The sequence below is a fragment of the Pyricularia pennisetigena genome, chromosome 6, assembly GCF_004337985.1.
Source record: "Pyricularia pennisetigena strain Br36 chromosome 6, whole genome shotgun sequence".
Classification (NCBI taxonomy): Eukaryota; Fungi; Ascomycota; class Sordariomycetes; order Magnaporthales; family Pyriculariaceae; genus Pyricularia; species Pyricularia pennisetigena.
This window is the reverse complement of record NC_043744.1, coordinates 4,497,278-4,519,923: the sequence shown is the minus strand read 5'-3', so window position 1 is coordinate 4,519,923 and position 22,646 is coordinate 4,497,278. Positions and strand designations below refer to the sequence as shown.

Here is a 22,646-nt window from a genome sequence, read left to right as displayed (position 1 = left end):
AAGAAAAGTAAAAACCCGAGCCATAGAACGTCAACGTATTTTCCCGACACTCACAGGGCTAGGTTGTGTATTTAGCCAGAGGAAAAGGAGAAAGGCAAAAAGGAACCCTTCCAATCAAACACAATATAAATCGGCTTTCGCTTAAGCAGCAACGAAAACCCCTCCCCTGGAGATCTGAGCCACGAGACTCGTGCCGGTGGATCTGGCGAGAGAGATCTAGACCCAACTGCTAGCCATCCCCAGAAAGAACCGTCGTGATTCCTTGACCAGTTCCTCGGCACCTGAAATCTTGTTTTTGTGGGATGGCAAGTTCAGCTTCCAATATCGTGAACCAGGGTCTCGGTCCGTGACTATATTGGAAGCAACATAAAATAAATGAAGCATGTATATTGGCCTGATCCAGAACCACTCGCCATGACCGGGGCCATTGTCACCGTCACATGCCCCAATTACATGCCGCATGTCGAAGTAAGCTTCTTTGGTCGGCTAGATAAATATATAAATAATGAAACGGTGCCATATTCCGCCATGATCCGTCACATCGTAGTGAACACCAGCAAGCATCAAACCCCAGACCAGCTTTCCCAGCTTGACAAGATCCAGGCCAGCCAGCCAGAAACCCTCCAAGATGCTATCCGTACAAGTCCTCATCCTCGGCGCGCTCGCCACGTAAGCATTACGCAAGAGATTAGAAGAGAGAGACAAAAAAAAAGATAAAAACGCACAGTGCTCACATGAAAAGAAAACGTCCAGCTTCGTGACCGCTCAGCAGATCACACTGACGCCGAGCACCGTCCGCGGCGGCGCCTGCCCCGTGACCCTCACCTCGACCATCAAGCAGACCCAGACCGTCACGTCCGTGTCCACGACGACGCTCACCTCGGTGTCGACCGTGACCTCCACCTCAACCTCGACTGCAACCTCGACCGTCCGCCAGACCATCACGTCCGTCGCCACCGTGACCCGCGCCTGCGTGAGCTGCCCGACGCTGACCGCGACCGCAACCGCCGTAAGCCCCCTCCCTTTTCTTTTCTGAATGCATATAGATCTACGTGCCCTAGCCAAGGTCTTGTTTTCCCTTACCAAAACAAAACAAAAAAAATTTTAATTTCTTTTTCCCAACTCACCAGTGCCGAACCTGCCTCGTGCCCGGCTGCACCACGACGGTCGCCGTCAACAAGCCGTGCGGCTGCGACAACCTCTCCACCACCTCCATCGACCTCGGCTGCGACGCCCCCAACGTCTGCAACAGAATCGGGTGCAAGACCGTCTACGATATCAAGACTGCTTCGTGTTAAAAAAAAATTAAAAATTAAAAGAAAATGGCAAGCAGCACTGTGTTCGCCTGGGGACGTGGGGTTCCGGGCGGGAATCGAAACTTGGTTTTTCTTTTTTTTCAAGAGACTCTGGGAGAAGGGAATCAGAGTGAGGTGTCACAAAAGGTCTAAAGGAAGAAAGAGAGGGTTGGAGTCGAAATCTTCGTGAATTTTCGAAACCAGCGCAAACTATCGACTTTTATTTACACTCAAATCTTTTCGCTCCGCTCCAGTGACAGCTCGTACCGTCACCAAAAGACTGCAACAAGGAACGGCCAATCAGGAAAAATCAAGGACAGACAAACACAAGTGAGAAGAGAAATAAAATGACCAATACCACACAGTGTCCACCCCTATGCTCCCATGTAGAAGAAATAATTGACGGTTGGTTGATGGTATGTAAAGGTACAATGCCTAAAGCAAAACAAAAACTCGAGGCAAAACTGTGCAAAAAAGGAAATAGACCACATGGACACTCATATCCCGCTAACGCCTCGCATATCCCGGCCTTTGCGGCGCTGACAAGGCGCCCTTTATCTCCCACATCTCTCCCCAGTCGACAAAACAAACAACCAAATTTCCCGCTTGCCCGGACAACCAGGTCTGGAAGACACGGCAGCATAAATGACGTGTATACACTCCGCCGTGATCCCTACCCACGAAAGCTGATAACAAAAACCGCTACTCCTTCCCTCCTATCGAGATCTGGCCGGGTCGGTTGGACGCAAGCGACCGCAAGCATCTCTACCAGAAACTGCACCATCCGATGTAATGCTGGCACAGATTCTCCAGCTTGGTCGCCTCGTTGATGAGTTTATGCACCTGCTCGACCACATCCAGCTCCTCGCTCGGCTTAAAGTCCCGTCCGGTGAGCTTCTGCTGCACTCGGTCCAGCACTTCAAGTGCTCGCTCATTTTGAACCTCGGCCATCTCTTGGGCCGTACCCCCAACGCTGCTGCCCATCGCGGCCGACGAAGTGGTGCCTGCGCGCCGACGACCGGTGCCCGGTGGGCCGCCTGGTGCAAGGTTCCCTCTAGGGCCATCGCCGTTCATGTGTGCTGCGGCGGCCATCATATCTGCCGGCGGTCCTTCGAGTATCGAGGGACGACGAGCTCGGGTTGCACTGGGACCAACTATATCGCGTTCGCGCTCCGATTCGAAATTGGGACCGGCTTTGCTCGGCGTCTTGGTGAGGCGCCATGTGAGGAGCGGGTCATGGATGAACTGCAGTTGGGTGTTGCGTCAGTTTTGGTCACGATACCATTTGCAGCAGGAAGGTTGCTGTCTGGACAAGAAAAAAAAAAAAGAAGACTTACCGCTTCTAGAACAGCCATCACACTCTCTTTGTTCTCCCTCAAAACCCTCATGGCGTGCTCACAAGTGATCCTGAAACTACCTTCAATATTGCTAACCTCCATGGCGTACGTCAACATGCGCGTAAGTCGGAACGGGACACGCTCGGGATACTTCTCCCGTTTGGTTGCTACCTCGAAGCAGTCGCCAAAGTCGATATGGATGATCTTGCCCGTGACACGGTCCAGCATGAGGTTGGACGGATGTCGGTCACCCAGTCCCAGGATATAACCGACCATGGACATGACGCCCAGTGAGCGTGTATAGTTGGTGCGCCGCTCGAGCCAGGCTTCTGAACTCTTGCTCTTGAGCCATAGTACACGGTACAGATCCTGGCCGGTTGTGTTGTCGAGAGCGTAGCCAAATACTTCCACCTTCTGCATCAGAGTCAGGTTGTCGTAGTCGGGAGCCATCTGGAGCATGATGCGGTGTTCAATGTTGAGCAGGATCTTACGGCTTTCACGGTACTCCCTTATGAGTGCGTGAATAGTGTCGCTGTTAGGGACCCACCCAAGCAAACCAGAGCTGTGCGACAGAGGGATGGCCGGATAGCTCTGGATGCTGAGATGCCGCTTGTATGATTCCGAATCGCTGGCGAGCAAGGTGTTACAGAGACCAAAGAGCTGCATGACTCTCTCATCCTGTCGAATATCCTCATGGCCCTTGAGTAGGAAAGTGTACGAAGCACCGTCACTTCCCATCATGTTAAGCTTTCGAGGGCGCTGCTTCGAGCTGATCACCACAAAGGTCGGGTCGAACGAGGCAATGCTGACAACCGGCTGGCCAGACTTGTACGTTCCGGGGACACAGAGCGCGAGGTTTGTGGCGTGAAGCAGCTTGGGTGAGACGTAGGCCAGCTCGAAAGAGGTCACCTGCGGCAGCTGCTTGTAGATGCGTCGGAAGACCTGGTAGTAGAGATCCCAGGCAAAGTTCAAATCATTGATATCCCGTGTGTGCTGGTATTGTCTGCACCATTCGCGCGCCTCGGTAAGATCACGTCCAAAGGCTTGCGCGAATGAGATCTCACGCAGTGTCTCGGGTCCCTTGTCCAGTGCCTCGTGAAGAGGAGCCAAAGCTCGGAACATGCCCTCAATGTCCTGGTCTCCAAAGTAGAGGCGAGAAGCCTCCTCCAGTCCTTCGTGCCACATTTCATGCCAGAGAACCGCGACCCTGATCAGCTCTCGGCTGACAATGGCCGCCTCCTCGACAAGTCTAAGACTGTGCTGCTTCATGCTCTCCATAATAACACTTGCTGCGGCAGACTTCTTGGAGTGTTCAGACTTTTCTGTGGCAACCGTCAAAGGATAGACCAGGGCTTGCGGATGGGCGCGTCCGACATCGGCCAGAAGGTTTTGAACTGAGGTCTGAACTCGTCGGTTGGGTTGATTGATGCGAGCAATGAGCTGCGGAATAACCTCCAGCCAAGTGTCAACGTTGACCTTTGTGAAGCCCTCAGTGACGGCATGGTTAACATCCGGGGTGCTTCCGTGAGCGAGCCACAGAGTGAGCAGGCGCAGAGTGTCCTGGAGTGCACTTCCTTGAGACAATGCAATCGACTTGAAGAAACCCTTGACCGCAGGAACGACGTGCTCAATGACGTTGGCGTGGTTCGCGTGTACAGAGTACGTATCGTTAGAGGTCCTGTTGGTAAGGGCCTGGACAACCTCAAAGTTGGCCAAAGCCCATGCGTGCCAGGCTTTATACCAGTCTGGGTTATACCTCGTGGCCTGCTGGTAGCTCTGAAGAATGTCGTTGACATGCGTGTACTGCCAATCGTCCTTGTTGAGGGCCTTCATCCACTCGCCTTGCCTCAGGAAACACTTGGCTAGCAGAGTCGTCTGCTCCTTGATGAAGCGATGATGATCTGGCGAGAGGTCTGCAACCTCAGGGAACGGCGCAAACTGATTGTGGCCATTGATGTGTCCGTTGTTTAGCTCCATGTTGTTTGAGGGGGTGCGCATGGTAAACTGTTGCCTTGCCGATTCGATACGAGCCGCGTTCTCCAGCGCGAAAGCCCGCAGGCACTCGAGAGACTTTTCCGCCACACCGTTGCCCTTGTGCGCCGGCTGATTTCCAAGATCCCACTGGTACTTGAGCACAGCGTATGTGACCTGCGGTGGGATGGGGCTTGAAAACTGGGCAGCGTCACGCCTCCTTGGCTCGCTTGAATCCGACTCGGTCATGTCCCAGCCGGGCACTGTGTGTTCGATCGGGGCGTCAACCCCAATGAGTTGCCTCAATGACTTCTCCGCTAGTCCCATGCGGCCAGACTTGCGGCAGAGATTGGCAAACTTGATCCACATATGCATGTTTTCCATGGGCTGGATCACCAGAGCCCTCAGCCGAAGCATACGCTGCCATACTTCGACGTTTCGTTGACAGCCTTGAAGCCTGGCTTCCCAGGTGGCGCGTATCGTGGCTTGTTTCTTGGCATCGCATTGTTTGTATGTGATTATTTCCTCCAACTCAGCGAGCATTTGTACGCGAACAATGGTGGTGTACGCACGGGTGTACGACTCGCTCATCAGAGCACTGATCTCGGTGTCAAGACCCTCGCGCGCCTGATCGATCCAGCGGACAGCTTCCCCAAACTGATTCCGGTGGATAGCAAGAATCGCCTGGAAGAAGGACCTGTCTGGCGAGGTGCGTTTCATCGACTGCAGGTAGGCATCCATCGAGTCCCACTTTCCGAGACCCCATGCCGCTGTTGTTGCGAGCGGTGCAAAGCGTCGTTGCAACTCCGAGGACGAGTTTGACCAAGTTGCTCCCGCCAGCTGTGCTAGAGTATCCCATTCTCCAAGAGCGTGCAGACAACGCATCTTGCCCATGATGACCTCTACCGGAACCGAGGTACCCGCCGGGGTCTCCTTCTCTCTCTTGTTGTAGAACTCCAAAGCTTCGTCCCAGCGCTCAAGCTTCTCGAACCATGTCTCCTTAAGATGCAGAGCATCCTGATAGCTTTGTGCTTTTCGTAGTATACCGATGGCCGCATCTGACTGCTGCAGCTGGTTGTTGATGACGATCAAAGCTTCTACAGCCCCACCGTTGTGGTCCTGCAGAAACTCAAGTTCCTTGTAGTGCAGCGCTTTTGCGTACGCGTGACACCTAGCTGCCTCCCTACCCAAAGTGCGAATGTCTATCGGTAAGGCCTTGTCATCGTGCTCCATGAACTCGGCCAGGTTGAGCAGCAGGCCCAGCAAGTCCGGAGGCACGTTCTCAGACCTGATGGCGCTTTCAATATTAGAGATGAGCTCCTCCTGGTATTGCTCGTACAATTCGCTCCAACACGAGACAAACGCCGAGTTGAACAGCTCACGGGCCAGTGGATTGTAGTTATTCGCCAGCATCGCGCAGGCGCGCAGTGCGTGGTTGGGTGACTCGGCCAGTAGTGTCGTGCTGAATCTGCGGATCCACTCTTGCCAGTCATCCTTAGTAGACTTGCCTTTTGTGTCCCACGCTGCCTTCAGGTGTACTGCATTCATCTCGAGCTTCTTGGGGGCTTGGTCTGCGAATGGCGTTTCATCCGACTGGAACTTGGTCTCGTTCAGTGGAGCGGGCAGTGTTTCGCCAGCTTGGAGCTTGCTAAGCAGTTGGTCGTAGTTGGTGCGGTTCACCGGGACTCCAGCGAGAGCTTTATTAACGGTAGAGGCAAAGTGTAGATAGTCCCTGCCAAGTTGCTGGATCAACGAGCACAGGGTATCAACGGCTGTCTGCTTCAGCGCTGGATCACCTGTGGCCAACAGCCTCGTCAACGGGTGAATGATCTTGGCTGCAAAGTCATTCAGGTTCACCTGCTTGGAGATCTTGCCAATAGTCTCGATAGCCATGCGCTTCATAAGCACTGTTTGGCCCTGCTTCTCAAATGTCCTCACGATGACGGGTATGATGAGATGCATGTACTCTTCGGCGCTCGTCCCGAATACAAGGAAGGCATGCAGAACTTTTTCTGATGGTCCCCGTTTGTTGTTGTTGTCCTTTTCCAGAACTCCAAGCATCAGTGGCAGAAGCCCGGCCAAGAAGATTTTGAACTCTCCTTCCAACGATTTTGAGATGGCCTCAATGAGCGAGATCAAGGTTGACTGTAACATGGCCCTGGACCAATATTCTTGGATGATATCAACAATGTCAGGGAGGTAAACCCTAATATGCTGCCTGACAATGCCAACGAGCGTAGCCAGTTGGGCAAAATAGCTTTCAACCTTGGTTGCCGATGAGCTCCTGATGACTTGGAGGAAGGCCGGGATAATTCGGTCAAGGAACGAAATGCATTCGAGGCCCAAGGTGCGGAAGATGTTCATGATAGCCTCGATGACAGGTTGGTGATATTGCACCAGCGAGGAGTCCTTGAGGATACCCAAGAGGGCATTTATAACCACAGTGGGGTAGTACTCCTTGCTAGATGGTGTCAAGCCCGTCATCATCAGGGAAATATCTGTCATCTGGGTAGCCTCAACGCGCAGGCTGGCATCCGGGTTTCTCTCCTGGACCTGCTGATGTTTGTATGGATCGATCGCACCCAGGATCCCGAGCAGCTTAATAGTCTCTCGTCGAAGCTCGGTGTTGGTGGCCTCTCCGCGAATGATGCCTTGGAGTAGCTCAAGAAGATGCGGGTATTCGAGGTAAGGCGCAATCACGTAGCCAGAATTGCTTGCCAGCTTCCCTAGAGTATGGAGAGCTGCTTCCCTCTTGATAACAGATGACTGGTCTTGGAGAGCCTCAATGATCATCGGCATGAGTTTCTCCTTGAACCTCATCATTTCTTCGCCACCAACTGCGCAAAGCTCGCCGATCGCTTCAAGAATGGTTGCTGACACTGTAGGGGGAGAGTCGTTGGCTTTTGGAAGCAGGACGTTGATCATCGGCTCCACATATGGTCGGATAAGTCCCTGGGCATTCCTGACCAAGAGACTGAGTAACCTGGCACTTTCCTCCTTGTTCCTGGCAACGTCGGAAAACTCCAGCTCAGTCAACATCTGGATCAGCGTCTTCCGCAGGGCAGGGACGATGTAGGCGGGATTGTGATGAGCCAAGCGGCCGATAATCTCGATGGCAACTTCACGAATGGGGAAAGACTCGTCGTTGAGAGCGAAGAAGAGGGTGCGGATATTCTCGGCCTTGGCCAAGTGTCTGTCGAACCGATCGTCCATCGCGGCGAGCACGGTCTTGCGAATGTTGTGGTCCGGGTCCGATATACCAACTGTCAAAAGACGATCGACAACATCGCCGACAACCTGCAGCGCATGATAGCTGACCTGGTTCACGATGGGATCGACAACGTAGAGCTGGCAGCAGGTAAGAGCGGCTGCTTGACGGATCTCGGGGTCGTCGTCCTCCACGTATTTTATCGCCACATCTCGGACGAACTCGTTCAGGACATGACCTGAGAAGTCAAAGCTGCCGAGAGTGTTCAGGGCCAGCTTGACTTCGAATTTGCGAGTCTCGTGTGCGAGAGGGTCCTTGGGATCCTTCGGAATAATGGGCACCGAGGACAGCGTGTGTGACTGTGGTGCACCCAACGCCTTGAAAGGTTCTCCGCAGAGAACCTTGCTGATCATATCGAGTAGCCTTTGCTGGATCGCCGGGCGAAGTGGAGGGATATAAAATGCCAGATCAACCAGCGCTTGTGTCAACTTTGGATTGATATCGCACTCAAAGATGGGATCCATCAGTGCCTCCATGTACTTGGCCAAAGTCTGGCCCACAGCAACTGCTAGGCGGCTAAGACACTCAAAGACTGGGTCAACAGAAATCCCGCGTCTCCTTGACGCTACGCTGAGGCCTTCGCGCACATGAAGCAGGATGCTATCCAGGTATGGTGCCATTTGACTCTTTACGGCGTTTGCGATATTTCCGATCGCCAGGAACGCATCGTTTCGGTCCTTGTCCTTCTTGAGCATACCTGCAAGATAAATCATGAAGTTGTGAAGGTAGTTTGAGCAGAACTCTGATGGCGCATAGTGCGCCAGATTGGGGATCAATTGGACGACCGTTTTGCGAATGGTGGAATCTTTGTGGTCCTTGTACTTGAACACAATGTCGCAGGCCTCCGGATAGTGTTTCTGCATGAACATGCCACCGAGCTCGAGCAGCTCCCGGAGGACCAGAAGAGATCCGTGTGTGGCTTCGACCGTATTCAACTTCAGCCCAGCGATGGCCTGCTGGTACATCTTGGACATGTACTGGTTCTTGACATCCTGGTCTCGTTCTCGAATGATTCGAAAGGCAGCGCTGACAGCCTCAGCGGAAGTCGCCCTGATTAGGAGACGGATATCACGCAGTCCAACCCAAATACACTCAAGGACATTGTGGACGCTGTTGTACATGAGAGTCGGCGCGTTCCTACAGAGTTCGCGAAGCAGGAGCGCCGCGCTGTACCGCGCTTCCTCCACTCTAGGGGGCTGCAGGCATTCGATGGCGAAGTTGGTAAGGTATTGGACAAAGTCGCTGACCATGGCGCCACCGGGCCTAGCTAGTTTTCCTATAACCATGGCGGCCGGTTGCATGCAGACCGTCTCCCTGCCCGTCATGATCTTGATGAGCGGACCTTGAATTTTGGCGAAGTCTCGAGTGTAGTCGATGGCTTCGCACTCGACGAATACGTCGAAGGCGTAGATTCCGCCGAAGCGGTCGGCGATCGAGCTTGCGCTTCCATCGTGCTTCTGGAACAGTTCATTTATGATTCTGTCCAATACGGTGGTCCAGAATGCCTGGAACTGATCTGGGGCAGAATCTGTGCAGGAGCTCATTGTTAGTTGGTGTCTATTGGTCGTATTGCGGCTCAAATTGCGGCATACCTCGCTGAACGGCAAGGACGAGCTCGCGAAGCCTGTTGGCAGCGCGTCGTCTGTTGTCCTCTGATATGGTCCTGAATGGCGATAAAAGGAGCTGTCAGCAACATCAACGTCAAGGATAACCAAGCGAACATACGAGATGGTATTTGTGGGAAGTCCGTACTTGGATCGGAGGTCTTGTATGATTTCCTGCAGCGCCGCTGTTGCGCCTGGGCTTGGTGAAGACATTATGGGCAGCCGTGGTGATCCAACGCCACAGCGACAATCACCGAAGTGTTTCTAGAGCTGTACCATTTGCGACGGGCGACATCTGATATCCTTTGATTGAAAGTTTCGGTACGCAAGGTGATCGAGCGGCGTCGAGGACAGTATCGAGGATGACGATAAGAAGAGAGATTGTCGAGGATTGGTGGCGTCGCGGGGCTGAGCTAGAAGGCAAAAAGGAAAGTGCGTAGCTTCAGTGGTGCGGTGATGGGAAATGGGAGCTAAGTTTGTAGGACCGACTACAGCTTGCTTGGACTGCGGACGGGGCGAGCGCCGACCCTTTATACTCGAAAATCAAAAAAATGTATCTCTCGTAAAATCAAGCTTCAATGCAGTGAATATTCGGAGGTTGGGCTGCATCAAGCAACAAATAAATAAGCAAACCCAGAGTCGACCCCGGGTCGTTGCAGACGCGGATCGATGTTGGTTCAACTTGACTTTCAGCCCCAAAAGTGGTGGTTAACGTCAAACGAACATGATCAAGGATCATGTGCTGCTGTAACTTATGTTGACCCTTATTGGCGTATCTCATCTGGGGATACCCCACTAGGACTGGTCAGCAAGGTTGGAGAAACAAATCGCGACTTTATCTTATCAACGCGGTTGTCAGGGGTTCTGGTCAATATACTTCCATGCACCACGCATGCTGCAAACCATTGACGTGATCGGGATGCGACTTCACCAATACTTGACAATCGCCAAACATCAAATTAACCGTTATCTCCCGCATTTCACTCGCAAAGTCAAATTTATCTCAAAACCGGAATTCCACGCAATTAACCACCGCTACACTCTTCGACTTACTACACTTCATTTCGAATCACACTACCCCACCGGCTGCCACCATGGGTAACGATGGCGGATCCATCCCAAAGCGCCGGGAGCTCGTCAAGGAATCCGCTCGCCTTCCCTCCGTGTCGGAACTAAAATCGACCCTGCTTGAATCGCTCGGCCATGCGTGGACTCACTGCGCCATCAGCGACGAGAAGCTCGACATGGACAATGCGGTCAGCGACTGGCGCGGCCGGCTCTTCAATTACGAGGCCGTGTTGCAGGGCCTCATGCCCTCGGAGGAGACCGACGACGGCAGCGGCAAGGTGCAGAGGTTCGCAGAGACGGGCATCACGTCCCTGCGCGACGTGGTCAAGCTCAAGTTCAAAAAGTACGCGCCGCCCGGGCACAAGGCCGAGAGTGACCAGATCTGGGCTTGTCCGGTTTCGCTAAAGGAGATCGGGCCAGCGACCAAGGCGGTATACCTGGTGCCGTGCGGCCATGTGTTTGCCGAGCTGGCGATGGACAAGATTACAGACTCGGCTTGCCCAGAGTGCAGCGAGACGTTTGAAAAGCAAAACATCATATCCATACTGCCACGAGAGGATGCGGAGCTCGAGAGGCTGAGGCAGCGAATGGTCGACTTGAAGGAGAAAGGCTTGTCGCACAACTTGAAGAAAGACAAAAGCAACGGGAAGAAGAAGAAGCGAAAGGCTGAAGATGGGACAGAAGATGTTGCCAAGGGCACCGAAAAAGAGAGCGGGGCCTCAAAAGACCAGACCAAAAAAGCACACATCAACAACCCAATGACAGCTTCGCTGACGGCCAAGGTCATGGCCGAACAGGAGGAGAGGAACAAAAGGAGGAGACTGGCGGCGGCAAGATGATATGTAGCTGCACATCCGGTTCCTTGTGATATAGACGTTGATGATACCCATTACCCACACTCAACCCCTCTGCATAATTTCGGTATTCATGAAGTGAACGATTTAGAATCTCAACATTCAGATTAATATCTACGCTCACGTCGTCGGCATGATCGTATTAGCTGATAAACGAGCCGTTTATCTACAACTCATCCTTGACAGGTGCCTTGGTACCCTGCGCATCATCCTCACAGACCGCAGGCGTGCCAACCTCCATCTTGTAGACACACTTCTCAGCCTCGGCCACACGCCAGAGCTCATCCTTCTCGGCACATGCAAGCCAGACATCCGTCCTCCTGTTGGGACCGTTCCAGCAGCCCTGACCGTCCTCGAAGCGCAAGACGGTCCTCGGCCCACGCCCGAGACCCTTGCCGTCGATGCGCTCCTCCTCGTCTGCCTCGGCGACGTCAATCGACTTGAAGTTACCCATGTTGGTGCTGCCGTGGCCCTTCTTGGACTTTTGCGTCGTGTGCTCCATCCAGCACAGCTCATACTCGTACTCGCCCGACTCGACGCTGACGCACTTGCCCTTGAGCGCGCGGAAGACGTCATCCTTCCCAAAGTCCTTGGCGATCTCGTCCTCTTCGGCGGTCAGGCTCTGTCGCTTGCTGCTCAGATCGTTGGCGGCGGCATCGGCGGCATCGCGAGCGGCGGAAACAAGGCGGGACTCGCCGCGGTTAGGGCTATCGGCCAGGAGGCCGTTCTCGATCATCCACACGCGGAAAGCAACAATCTTTTCGTGGATAAAATCCTTGACTGGCTCAGGGAGATAAGCCTCAAAGCTGTAGACTGTTGAGTGGCAACGATTCATGTTAGAAATAGCACAAGCCACAAAAGCTTTTGAGTTAAGGCGAAACTTACTGATATCAGTGTCGGTGCCCTCGTCGTCTTCAAACTCCTTCCAGTCGATACCATTGTCCGGTCCGTCTTCCTTGAGGATGGTGGTGATCTCATCCTCAGGCAGGTCGCGGTGCCTGCCAGTGTTGTCCTTGGCAGCATAGTCCTCCCAGGCCTTGACGGCGGTCTTGACACCCTCGTCGTTGAAGTTGGGGTTGTACTCCTCCTTGAAAGTCCTGAGGATGTTCTCCAGCTCCTGAACTCTGTCCTCGAGATCGTCACGCTGATCAACGACCTTGGAAAGCGTGTTCCTCAGCTCGGCAATGCGCGTCTTGGCCAACCCGACCAGAACGCCCAACTTTCCACCTTGCCCACCCTCGCTCTTAAAGATTTTACCCTTTTCAGACTTTTCGACCTCCTCAAATTTCTTTCGCAGGTCAGCCTCCTTGGTCTCAAGCTCAGCAATCTCGCTCTTCAGCTTGGTTATGCGCGCCTCGACCTGGCGGCGGAGCTCCTTAGCCTCCTTCACCAGCGTTCGACGCTTCTTGACGGCCTTTTCCTTGCTGGCCTTGCGCTCCTCCAGGATCCGGCGGTGCTCCTTGCCAATGGCGTCGCACCTGTTCTCACACTTGACGCCATTGACGTGTGCGTACTCCTCCGAGCCGTCACAGCAGAGCTCGTAGTCGCAGATTCCATCATTGACATACATGAACGGAACATAAGCAGGCTCGTGGCCCTTGTTCTCGCACCAGAAGCCGGGAAGGGCATTGGAAGTGTTGGTAGTGCCGCTGAGGGACTTTGCCAGCGGCTGCTCGGGTGAGAGAGGGTCGAGATAGGCACAAGCGGCAGTTCCGGGCTCGTCACTTCCGTCGGGACAATCGCAGGAGTTGTCGTTTACCTGAGAAGGCTTGAGGACGATGGCGGGCTGGTTGATGCAGGTGAACCTATCCTTTGGTTCGTAAAACCTGGCGACTGAATTTCGAGGCGTTCATGTTAGCTTCTCAGTACTTCTCTGCAGGGAACCCAGTTGGATACAAAACTCATCTCAGTATATCGAGAGGAGCTATGCAGGTCTAGAGGCAGTTTTCGGCTTACATTCAGGTGCAACGCCCCTCGGCACCGAAGAAGCACCAGCTAAGCTAATGCCAGCAACGGTGCTCAAAAGCACCAGGGAAGTTTCCTGCCGCATTGTGCAAAACAAAAATCTAGAAGGTGCAAATGAAACGAAAGATGCAAGCACTGCTTGACTGAGACCCAAGTACCCCTAATAGAAATATAGGGAATTGTCAAATTACGGTGAGGGCAGGTAACGGATTGTGGCGTCACGAACTGAGAGCTCCTGGCTCAATTCTGTTGGATGTGTTGAACTCAAAGCCAGCTGTCCGGTCTGCCTCAAAGCTTGGCGGTTCGGACCCCTGTGCAAGCCGACACAGATGACCGTGCACATCACAGTATCATACTGAGGCTTTACCCAAACAGACACTGTATGAACCTGCGTCATACCAAAGCTGCCCCGCGAACTTTTTTTTTTTTTTTTTTTTTTTTTTTTTTGTATCAAGGGAACAGTCAACGCGTTTCCAGCGCGTAGTCTAAGATACCCCGCTATCAGTTATAGAGAGACCTGAGTCGCATATTGAATCGTCGTCAGCATAACAGTCGCATCAACTCCGAGCTTGAAATTTATAACATAGAATCTCATCAGGATTGTCGCCCATTATCTCTCAACATTCTTCTGCCTAGGGGCACCTGAAAAATGCCCTCATCAGCGGCTCCAGGCAGGGCGGCCAACGATGTTGGTTCCCTACGCTCTACCATTGAGACTGCAGACACGGTCGTCAGCCAGTCCATAAACATCCTGGACGGTCTCTCAACCGGGACAATGGAAGACAGGCCCGAGCTCGACGTTGTCGCCCTGGCAAGAGACTCGGCAGCCCTTATACGCGCGCACACCACCAAAATATCTCTGCTCATAATAAACGAGCCATTCACATCCAGTGCGATATCAAAAATTCTACGCGAACTCATAGGAGGTCCAGTGCCATCTCTGGTATCGGCAGCACAGCTCTGCGTCCCTAGCCGCTACACAGGCCCTTTCCGGGATATTCTGGTCACTGCATGTCGCAGTTTGTTACATGCGCTCCGAGATCTCGTCCAGATCATACCAACCAACGGGAAGGCCTTGTCCGACAGTGTGGTAAATGGTACGAACCCAAAAGGGCACAGCCTACAAGTCACGGGCATTGTGTGGAATCGTTGCGACGAGGTCAAGCGGCTGGCGGACAAGGGCATCGCGGGTTGTCTAGTCGAAAAAGTGGAGAGGTATCGCGACGAACTGAAGGACGTCATGGAGGAGTTGAAGGAATGGGGTGAGGAAACTGGCGACAGTGACGAAGATGACGATACGAGCGATTTCGACGGCCCGGAGAACAAGCTCACGGTTGCTCAGGATATGCTTGACGACCTTATGAACTCTCACAGTACAATACCGGCCGACGACCCTGACAAAATAAGAGAGAGGCTGGAATCATGTTTACGGCGGCTTCGCCTGATGACGTTATTATACCAGGCCATCAATAAAAGGAGAATCAAGACGTTGCCAAGGCTACCGACTTCGACACCATGTTTGGATCTTAACAGGGTCGGGGATACCTTTCGCATCCTCGCTGGGATGATCGATGGCCTTTGTGATCTTGCAGATGCTTTCTATGGTTTGGATAAAGAAAGGATTGATATCGAAATGAAGGAAAAGTTTGGTGAGGCCTCCAAAGTTGCAGAAATACTTAGAAAACCATGGGGAGAGGCGGAAACGGACGAGTTTACGGACTGGGCGAAAAAGTTTCAGGAGCAAATAACCAAGTTATGAGAAACACATCCTGCCTGACTTGCATTGTAGCCTGTAGGAAAGCATTTGGGAGGTATAAACATGAGCGATACCCTTCTTGACTCGGTAACCCCGAGGCCGTTTAGAAGCCGTCTTTATCATAGGAGCCGATGTTGTTATCCATGTAACATGTACAGCTAGGCTAGTTCCCGACAGTCAAGCTGCAACAGATGTTGGGTATTCCCAGATTAATAAGGGTTGTGATAGTAGATAGGCCCTAAAGCGCAGCAAAATAATTGAACCATGCAGATAGATATGCAGAAACCCCTGGCTGTTAGGGACCATGGTCGTATTAAGCGGGAGAAACCGGCTGCACTGCATCGTACCCCCGAAAAGTCGTATCATAACGACGACATAATTAATTATTGAATAATTACTTTCAGCTTGCATCACAAAAAGCACAGGACCCAAAGTCAGTCATTTTGTTGCGAGGAAACTTCTGGCGCGACAGCCCAACCAGCAACCTACCATAGCACAGAATTTACCATGGCACGACTGTGGGGTGCGGGGAAATGGGGTTAACTCGTGGTGCTGGGGATACCAAAGGGCTTGTCAGTGGCGATCTTGGCAGTCCCCGAGTCGCGAGCCACATTCTTCGCTGCAAGTTCAATACTAATCTCGTGGTAACAGGGGCGAGGACCAGCAAACTCGAGCCGTTCACTATACTGTACGGTACGGTAAAATCCTCGGTGGTAAGGTATTCGGATAAATGTCGGTACTGGGTTTCAGGTGGCTCCCTCGACGAGAAGTCCGTAAGTTTGCCAAGCAAACCAACTTGGACATTTCCTTAGACAAATCTCAGACTTTTTTGATTCGAGATGTCTTGATTTCAGGTGTGCAGTTTGTGGGAGGCGCCCAGTCACCAAATGGTTAAGCCTTCTAGGTATTCGCCAAGTAGGCGATCATTGTTGCCAAGCTGGCTAGCTGCGCCAATCCCGAGTTGCTTGGCAAATCATTGCTTAGCCGCGCCTTGGTGAAAGCTTGGTTTTTGCAAGTTGAATTGAGGCTCAATTCTTCATATCAATTCACAACATTTGATGTGTTTTTTTTTTTCTTCTTTCTTTTCTTTTTGATATGTTGCAGCCCATTGTATGATAGCAATTCACCTAATGTTGCTTCCCCGCATAACACATTGCAGATGCCATCTCCTTTGGTTCGAGCTCCACTCCACCTTGGTCCAGACAATGCAAAACTATTTCCTTGTTTTTTTTTTTTTTTTTTTTCACAGCGACCGGATTGCCGGCAAGTCTCAGTTCTGCTCGCCACCCCGGCAGCATTACCAAGTTTAATACTTGGGTCAAGCCTAGTCTAGCCCTGGGGAAACGGCCCACATGTTCTCCATGTAGTCGGTCTTCTTTCCCGAGCGGTATCTGACTTGTTTGTCATTGCTGTGATGGGATTGGTTGGTAGATTGACTACCCAGTTTTACTCCAGTCTACACAATTTCCTTATTTCTAATCCTATCCCCGCTGCGATGTGGGGAATCTTTGCGCGTGTGACCAGACCAGCTCTTCGGGATGCCCTTCTCGTACGATAGGAGAACTGAGCAGACCTACATGGTGTCCGCGATGAAATTGAGACGAACTTGCCCTGATCTGATATGAGATACGAACAACTGGCAACATCGGCAAAAGAGAACAAAAAAAACTCAATGGCACAATGCAGAATTTTTATCAGGGTAATGCACGCTTTCAGAACAAACTATCGTCATTCATACCTATCTTCTACTTGGGTACGTATCTGTTTGTTTTACGAGTCAAAATAATATGGGCATGCCGGGGGGTTGATTAGGAGGAGGTGGGGTGTAACCAACGGGATCCGTTCTTGCTACAGGGGAAAACGTTTTCACCGGAGCATAGTACGAGGGCAAGGAGGTTCTTCTGTATCCTGAGCAGCTAGGTGCGGTACCTACCTCCCTCCTCACAGCAGTAGTGTAGCGATAGGTGTTGCATTTCCGGAGCCTCGACAAAGTAGGTTGGTGCAGGGTTAATGCAGGGCTGCAAAGCTAAAGTACCTAGGGTCCACAATTCTCCCGAGTACCGATGCTCTTTTTTTACTCTCCCCTCTGCGATGGGTTGCCCTTTCTATTTTAAAAGGGTGGTCGGTTCCGCCTCCGAGCTCAAGACACAGATGGAAATGTTGTTGCTGTTGCAAGGCGCTCCCCCTCCGGTCACTCTCTAACGGACCTCGACTGCCCATCACCAGCCTTCTACGCCCAGCCAACTACTCCCCCGAAGGCGACGGGGACTGATTTCATACGATGGCAGGCCCCAAGAAGCCAGTCAACGTCTTCAAGTTGAAGAACCTCAATGTTCCGCCCGAGGTCTTCAACTGGCGCCTATGGTTTGCGGTACTCTCCTTCGCGCTCCTAGGCGCCGCCCGTGGTGTAGATGAGGGTTTGATCTCGGGCGCTTTCAACAGCAAAAACTTCCAAGACTCCATCAGCTATAAGTCCTACAGCACAGTCGATCAAGCCAACATCAAGGCTAATGTCTCAGCCATGGTGCAGATTGGCTCTGTTGGTGGCTCGCTATTGTGAGTAACGCGGCTTTATACAGCCCTTCCCTCCCTGGTCTTGAAACAATAGGAACCAAAGCCACGGGCGAAAAGAATGGATCTGTATTCAAACATCCTACCCGGCAGGACACATCTTGCTGACAATTCGCCCCATGATCACAGTGCATTTCTGGTCTGTGATCGCATAGGACGTATCTGGGCTGTTAGGCAGCTTTGTGCCGTGTGGATTTTGGGCATTGGACTTTTCCTAGGTGCCAATGGTAATCTTGGAATGATCTACGCTGGAAGATTTATTGCAGGCTTGGGAGTCGGAGTAAGTCCCTGAGATTCTGTGGCACGGCTGTCGGCCTATAAAACAACAAACAAACGAAGCTTGAGACTGACAGCTTCTCGGTAATAGCAAACTCCTGTCGTCGGGCCCGTCTACATTGCCGAGATCGCGCCACCAGAGATCCGAGGTCTCTGCACCTGCATTTTCACCGGCTTCGTATACCTGGGAATCGTACTGGCCTATTTCGCCAACTACGGCTGCCAGCTCAACATGGGCGATAACACGCCTGCTCGCTGGATGGTCCCTACATCTCTTCACATCATGTTTGCCACCATCATCTTCTTTTTGAGTTTTCTGCAGTACGAGTCACCCAGGTTCTTCATCAAGCAAGGCAAGCACGAAGCCGCTCAGCACAACATGGCGCGCTTGCGCAACCTCCCAGAGGACCACCCCTACGTGTTGAACGAGATCGCGGCTATTGAGATGGCTCATCAAGAGGAGATGGAGGCAACCAAGGGCACAGGTCTCTGGGGCATGCTGAAGGAGATGTTTGCCGTCCCTAGCAACCTCTACCGTATCTGGCTGGCCCTCATGGCCCAGATCATGTCGCAATGGTCGGGTGCCGGATCTATCACGCTATACGCCCCGGATCTCTTCAAGCTGCTTGGCATCGCAGGCACAAATGAGACACTTCTCGTTACCGCCGTCTTCGGCATCATCAAGCTTGTGGCTGCCGTCATCTGCGCCCTGTTCCTCGTCGACGTGATTGGCCGGAAGCGCTCCCTTCTCATCGGTATCAGCTTGCAAGCTGTTTCAATGATCTACGTTGCCAGCTTCCTCACTGCAGTACCTCAACTGACTGTTGATGATGCACACCAAATGTCAAGCGCACAGCTGGGAGCCTCCAAGGGCGCAATTGCCATGATATACATCAGCGGCTTCGGCTGGGCCTTGGGCTGGAACTCGATGCAATACCTCCTTACCTCGGAGCTGTTTCCTCTGAGGATTCGAGCCCTGGCCACGTCTATGGCCATGACGTTCCACTTTGCCAACCAGTATGGCAATGCGCGCGCGTTACCCAACATGCTCCTGCCCCTTGGAAAGGGTGGCATCAACCCCAACGGATCTTTCTGGACATTTGCCATAATCACGATTTTGGGCGGTTTCTGGGTCTGGTTCTTCGTCCCTGAGACGGCCGGCAGGTCGCTCGAGAGCATGGACCGGCTGTTCGCACTGCCCTGGTACCGTATCGGCCGCTACGGCAATGCGGATGCCGAGCAGCAGGATGCGGCATACCAGACTAAAGAAGAAGAGGCCGCCGCTTCTCGTGGTGAACACGTTGAGAAGTCGCAAAAGGTTGTTTGACCATCCCGTCTTCACCTTTGGACTCAATTATGTGCCCTAGAGAGGATTGAGACAAAAGCATGTATTTGTTATTTGACCACGAATACTCATGATCATTCATACTTTACATAGTTCAATGAAGTCACAAGCTTCAGTATCATTAGTCGCGTTATTCGAATCCTTGATACATCATTGGTCCAGTTACGTTGCCAGTAAGATACGAGATGATGACCTTTGAAAACACACTAACATACTGTGCCTAGCTTGCATCGACGACGCCATGAGTAGTATGCTGTCATTCGGGAGTTCCCAGACTTCCTGCTACTCGTCAGTGGTTTTTGTACTCTCTGTATCAATGTTGATCAAGTATATGTATAGTACATTCAGCTCCTCAGCCATCCATCGAGGTACTGACCAATTTCTCACCGAAGTAGTCGTACTGATTGCCTGAACACTTACTTGTATGTAGCACTAACCTGCAGACACCAAGTATAAAAGCCCAAAAATCAATGGTCAAGAGAATGTTCCCTAGGATGACAAGTTCTGCATATGAGAGTAAAATTAAATGGACTCCTGACCTCAACGTCAACGAGGCACTTAATTACATTGTTGATATTAACTATTTTCTAACTTGATTAGCACTTTTTGCTTGTACGTCTATCCAAGTCTAAAAAGGCTTCAAATAGTAAAGGCATCATTAAGCTTTATGTCCCGACTACTGGCTCCAAGGAACACCTTGTACTCTCCCCTCCTCATCCGCCACTGCTGTGCCACCACGTCCCAAACACTCAGATCCCTCCTCGTCAGCTCGAGCACGACATTGCGCTCCTCTCCCGGTGCCAGCGGCCCAACCTGCGCGAACCCCCGCAGCTGCCGCACAGGCGAATCATCACCCGGCACGCCCAGGTACAGCTGCACGACCTCGGTGCCGGCGACGGGGCCCGTGTTGCCGATGCGCGCCCTCACGAGCGCCACCTTCTCCCAGAGGTCCGGGTGGCCGCCTTGGACGATCGGCACGGCCGGGTCCGGGTACTCGGCCAGCTTGGACGACGAGGCCAGGGACTCGGCCGGGAGCACGGTGGTGGAGAGCGCCTGGTACGAAAAGGTGGTGTAGGACAGACCAAAGCCGAACTCGTACAGCGGCTCGATGTTTTGCTTGTCGAAGGCGCGGTAGTCGATGTAGAGGCCCTCGTCGAAGTTGTCCTCGGGGAAGAAGTCGAACGACGTGGACGAGTTGAGCAGCTTGCCATAGTCCTCCTCCCTGCGCGCGATGGTGTACGGCAGCCGGCCCGTCGGGTTCACGTCGCCGTACAGCACGTCGACGAGCGCGTGTCCGCTCTCCTGGCCGGGGAGGCCGGCGAAGATGATGGCCGTCACGTTGGGGTGGTCGTTCCAGGCGTCGACGGTCCGGATGCCGGCCGAGTGCACCACAACGATGGTGTTATCGCACATGCCCGCGACGTTCTCGACCAGCCTGTCGCTGTGCGCGTCGGTGAGACTGAGCCTGTCGAACGACTCGGAGGCGTAAGCGTTGATAAAAACCAGGCAGGCGTCGGCGTTAACGTAGGGCGTCTCCGGGTTTTCGGACCAGAAGTCCCAGCGCAGGATGCCGCCCTCGCGAGACGCGCGCTCCTGCAGCGCCTGGAACGGCGAGACGACGTACGGTGGCGTGTTGCCGCCCGACCCTCCGCCGGTGATGAGGGTGCCGTTGAAGGTCTCCCAGCCCCAGTTGACCTCGTAGCCGCCGCCGTAGCGGTCGCGGTTCTTCCACGGCACGGCGTTGACGGTGGCGTCGTAGCCGTACACGGCGAGGAAGTCGGGCCCGCCCTTCAGGGGCAGCGTCCCGTTGACGTTCTTGACCAGGACCGTGCCCGCCGCGCCGATGCGCCGGATCAGACGCGCGTGGTCCCGCTGCACGTTGCGCGGAAAGTGCTGCTGCAGGTTGTTGTAGACGCCCGGGGACGGGTAGCTGAACTCCTGGTTGAGCAGGTGCACGCTCGCCAGCAGGCGGGTGGCCATGTCGTCGAGGCGCTCGTGGCTGACGCTGCCGTTGCTGACGGCCTCGACCAGCTTGTCCCCCCAGAACCCGGCGCGCGGCATGACGACGTCGAGCCCGGCGTTGGCCGACGCGACGCCGGAGTTTTGCGCCTCCCAGTCCGAGACGACGAAGCCCTCGAACCCGAGCTCCGTCTTGAGGATCCCGTTCAACAGTTTGGAGTTTTGGCAGCCGTAAGAGTGGTTCGCGCGCTGGTATGAGCACATGATAGATCCGGCGCCTTCGCGCAGGCTGTCCATGAAGGGCCTTTTTGGGGATGCATAGGTCCAGTGTTAGTAATTATTTGGTTGTTGAATGTTTCAGACAGAGAGAATGCCCAACTCACCAGACATAGAGTTCGTGGAGAGCCCGATCATCCACGTTTGAGCTGATAGCCTCTCCAAGGTCTGACTTCACCCGCCTAAATTCCTGCTCGTTGAGAAGCCAATGCTTTGGCGTGGAGATGACACCAGAGTCCTGCATACCCTTGGTCACGGCGCCCATGCCAATGCCAGCCAGGTAGGGGTCGTTGCTCAAGCCCTCCCAGTTCCTCCCAGCCCTGGCGACCCTGCCAAGCGGGCCGGCCACCGGACCAAGACCGACGTTGATGCCGCGGGCCGAGTACTCCCTCCCCAGCGCGGCGCCGTACTCGTACATGAGGTCCGGGTCAAAGGTTGCGGCGAGGTGGATGCCGGCCGGAAAGGCCGAAACGTACTCCTGACCCCTGATGCCCGCGGGTCCGTCGGCCATGCAGATGGCCGGCACGTTGAGGCGCGGCACGGCACCCGTGTTGCCGACGCAGGGGCCCGCATAGCCGCGCGTCACGTTGGCCTTCTCCTCGACCGTCATGAGCCTGACCAGCGCAGCGGCGCGGCGGTAGGCGTTGGTCCATTCGCGGCTGGTGGTGCCGTTGCCGACCGGCGACGGGTATACGGGCGGGCTGCGGCCGTAGTAGGGCACTTCGGACGGCTTCTCGGCCGCGGCTGCGAGTAGCAGCAGGGTGCTGAGGACGCTGAGGTGCTTCATTGTTTAGAGGAAGCGGGGGTGCGTTACTGCACGTGCGTCGGCCGAAGTATAGCGGAAGATCAGGGTTTGCCTCAAGTTTGGAAGCAAAAAGAAGAGATGATTTTAGGCCGGTCCTTGTCCTTGTACAACGAGCGCACTTGGCCCCTTGACAGCCGCCGTGGGTGATCCCGGGTTGCTTGTGCGGATGCCAGCAGTGAACACTGCATACGTGAAAAGCAGGCGAGATCATAATGTTGTGTATGCTGGCCATCACTTGTCTTATAAATACATATGAAATATACTGGTATTAGCCAGGCCAAGGTCAAATGTCGGTG

General features: G+C 53.5%; 7 protein-coding genes across 7 annotated transcripts; 4 read left to right on the top strand and 3 right to left on the bottom strand.

Annotated features, from left to right (window-relative positions):
* Positions 1 to 628: 628 nt before the first annotated feature.
* On the top strand, positions 629 to 1,298 carry PpBr36_05089 (uncharacterized protein; the record flags this gene model as incomplete). The annotated part of the gene is made up of 3 exons (XM_029892247.1): positions 629 to 669; positions 754 to 1,009; positions 1,131 to 1,298. The coding sequence occupies 3 exons, from the start codon at positions 629 to 631 to the stop codon at positions 1,296 to 1,298; spliced, it is 465 nt and encodes a 154-aa protein (XP_029748950.1).
* A 762-nt stretch (positions 1,299 to 2,060) lies between these two features.
* Positions 2,061 to 9,688, bottom strand: PpBr36_05088 (uncharacterized protein; the record flags this gene model as incomplete). Its single annotated transcript, XM_029892246.1, has 4 exons — positions 2,061 to 2,540; positions 2,633 to 9,399; positions 9,464 to 9,534; positions 9,597 to 9,688. The coding sequence occupies 4 exons, from the start codon at positions 9,686 to 9,688 to the stop codon at positions 2,061 to 2,063; spliced, it is 7,410 nt and encodes a 2,469-aa protein (XP_029749205.1).
* Positions 9,689 to 10,569: 881 nt separating this feature from the next.
* On the top strand, positions 10,570 to 11,382 carry PpBr36_05087 (uncharacterized protein; the record flags this gene model as incomplete). Its single annotated transcript, XM_029892245.1, has 1 exon — positions 10,570 to 11,382. The coding sequence occupies one exon, from the start codon at positions 10,570 to 10,572 to the stop codon at positions 11,380 to 11,382; it is 813 nt and encodes a 270-aa protein (XP_029749208.1).
* Positions 11,383 to 11,563: 181 nt separating this feature from the next.
* Positions 11,564 to 13,447, bottom strand: PpBr36_05086 (uncharacterized protein; the record flags this gene model as incomplete). Its single annotated transcript, XM_029892244.1, has 3 exons — positions 11,564 to 12,210; positions 12,283 to 13,230; positions 13,354 to 13,447. The coding sequence occupies 3 exons, from the start codon at positions 13,445 to 13,447 to the stop codon at positions 11,564 to 11,566; spliced, it is 1,689 nt and encodes a 562-aa protein (XP_029749209.1).
* A 564-nt stretch (positions 13,448 to 14,011) lies between these two features.
* PpBr36_05085 (uncharacterized protein) lies at positions 14,012 to 15,121 on the top strand (the record flags this gene model as incomplete). The annotated part of the gene is made up of 1 exon (XM_029892243.1): positions 14,012 to 15,121. The coding sequence occupies one exon, from the start codon at positions 14,012 to 14,014 to the stop codon at positions 15,119 to 15,121; it is 1,110 nt and encodes a 369-aa protein (XP_029749206.1).
* Positions 15,122 to 17,399: 2,278 nt separating this feature from the next.
* PpBr36_05084 (uncharacterized protein) lies at positions 17,400 to 19,292 on the top strand (the record flags this gene model as incomplete). Its single annotated transcript, XM_029892242.1, has 3 exons — positions 17,400 to 17,674; positions 17,819 to 17,969; positions 18,057 to 19,292. 3 exons carry the CDS (start codon positions 17,400 to 17,402, stop codon positions 19,290 to 19,292), a joined length of 1,662 nt encoding a protein of 553 aa, XP_029749207.1.
* A 657-nt stretch (positions 19,293 to 19,949) lies between these two features.
* On the bottom strand, positions 19,950 to 22,332 carry PpBr36_05083 (uncharacterized protein; the record flags this gene model as incomplete). The annotated part of the gene is made up of 2 exons (XM_029892241.1): positions 19,950 to 21,573; positions 21,653 to 22,332. The coding sequence occupies 2 exons, from the start codon at positions 22,330 to 22,332 to the stop codon at positions 19,950 to 19,952; spliced, it is 2,304 nt and encodes a 767-aa protein (XP_029749212.1).
* Between the last annotated feature and the right edge of the window lie 314 nt (positions 22,333 to 22,646).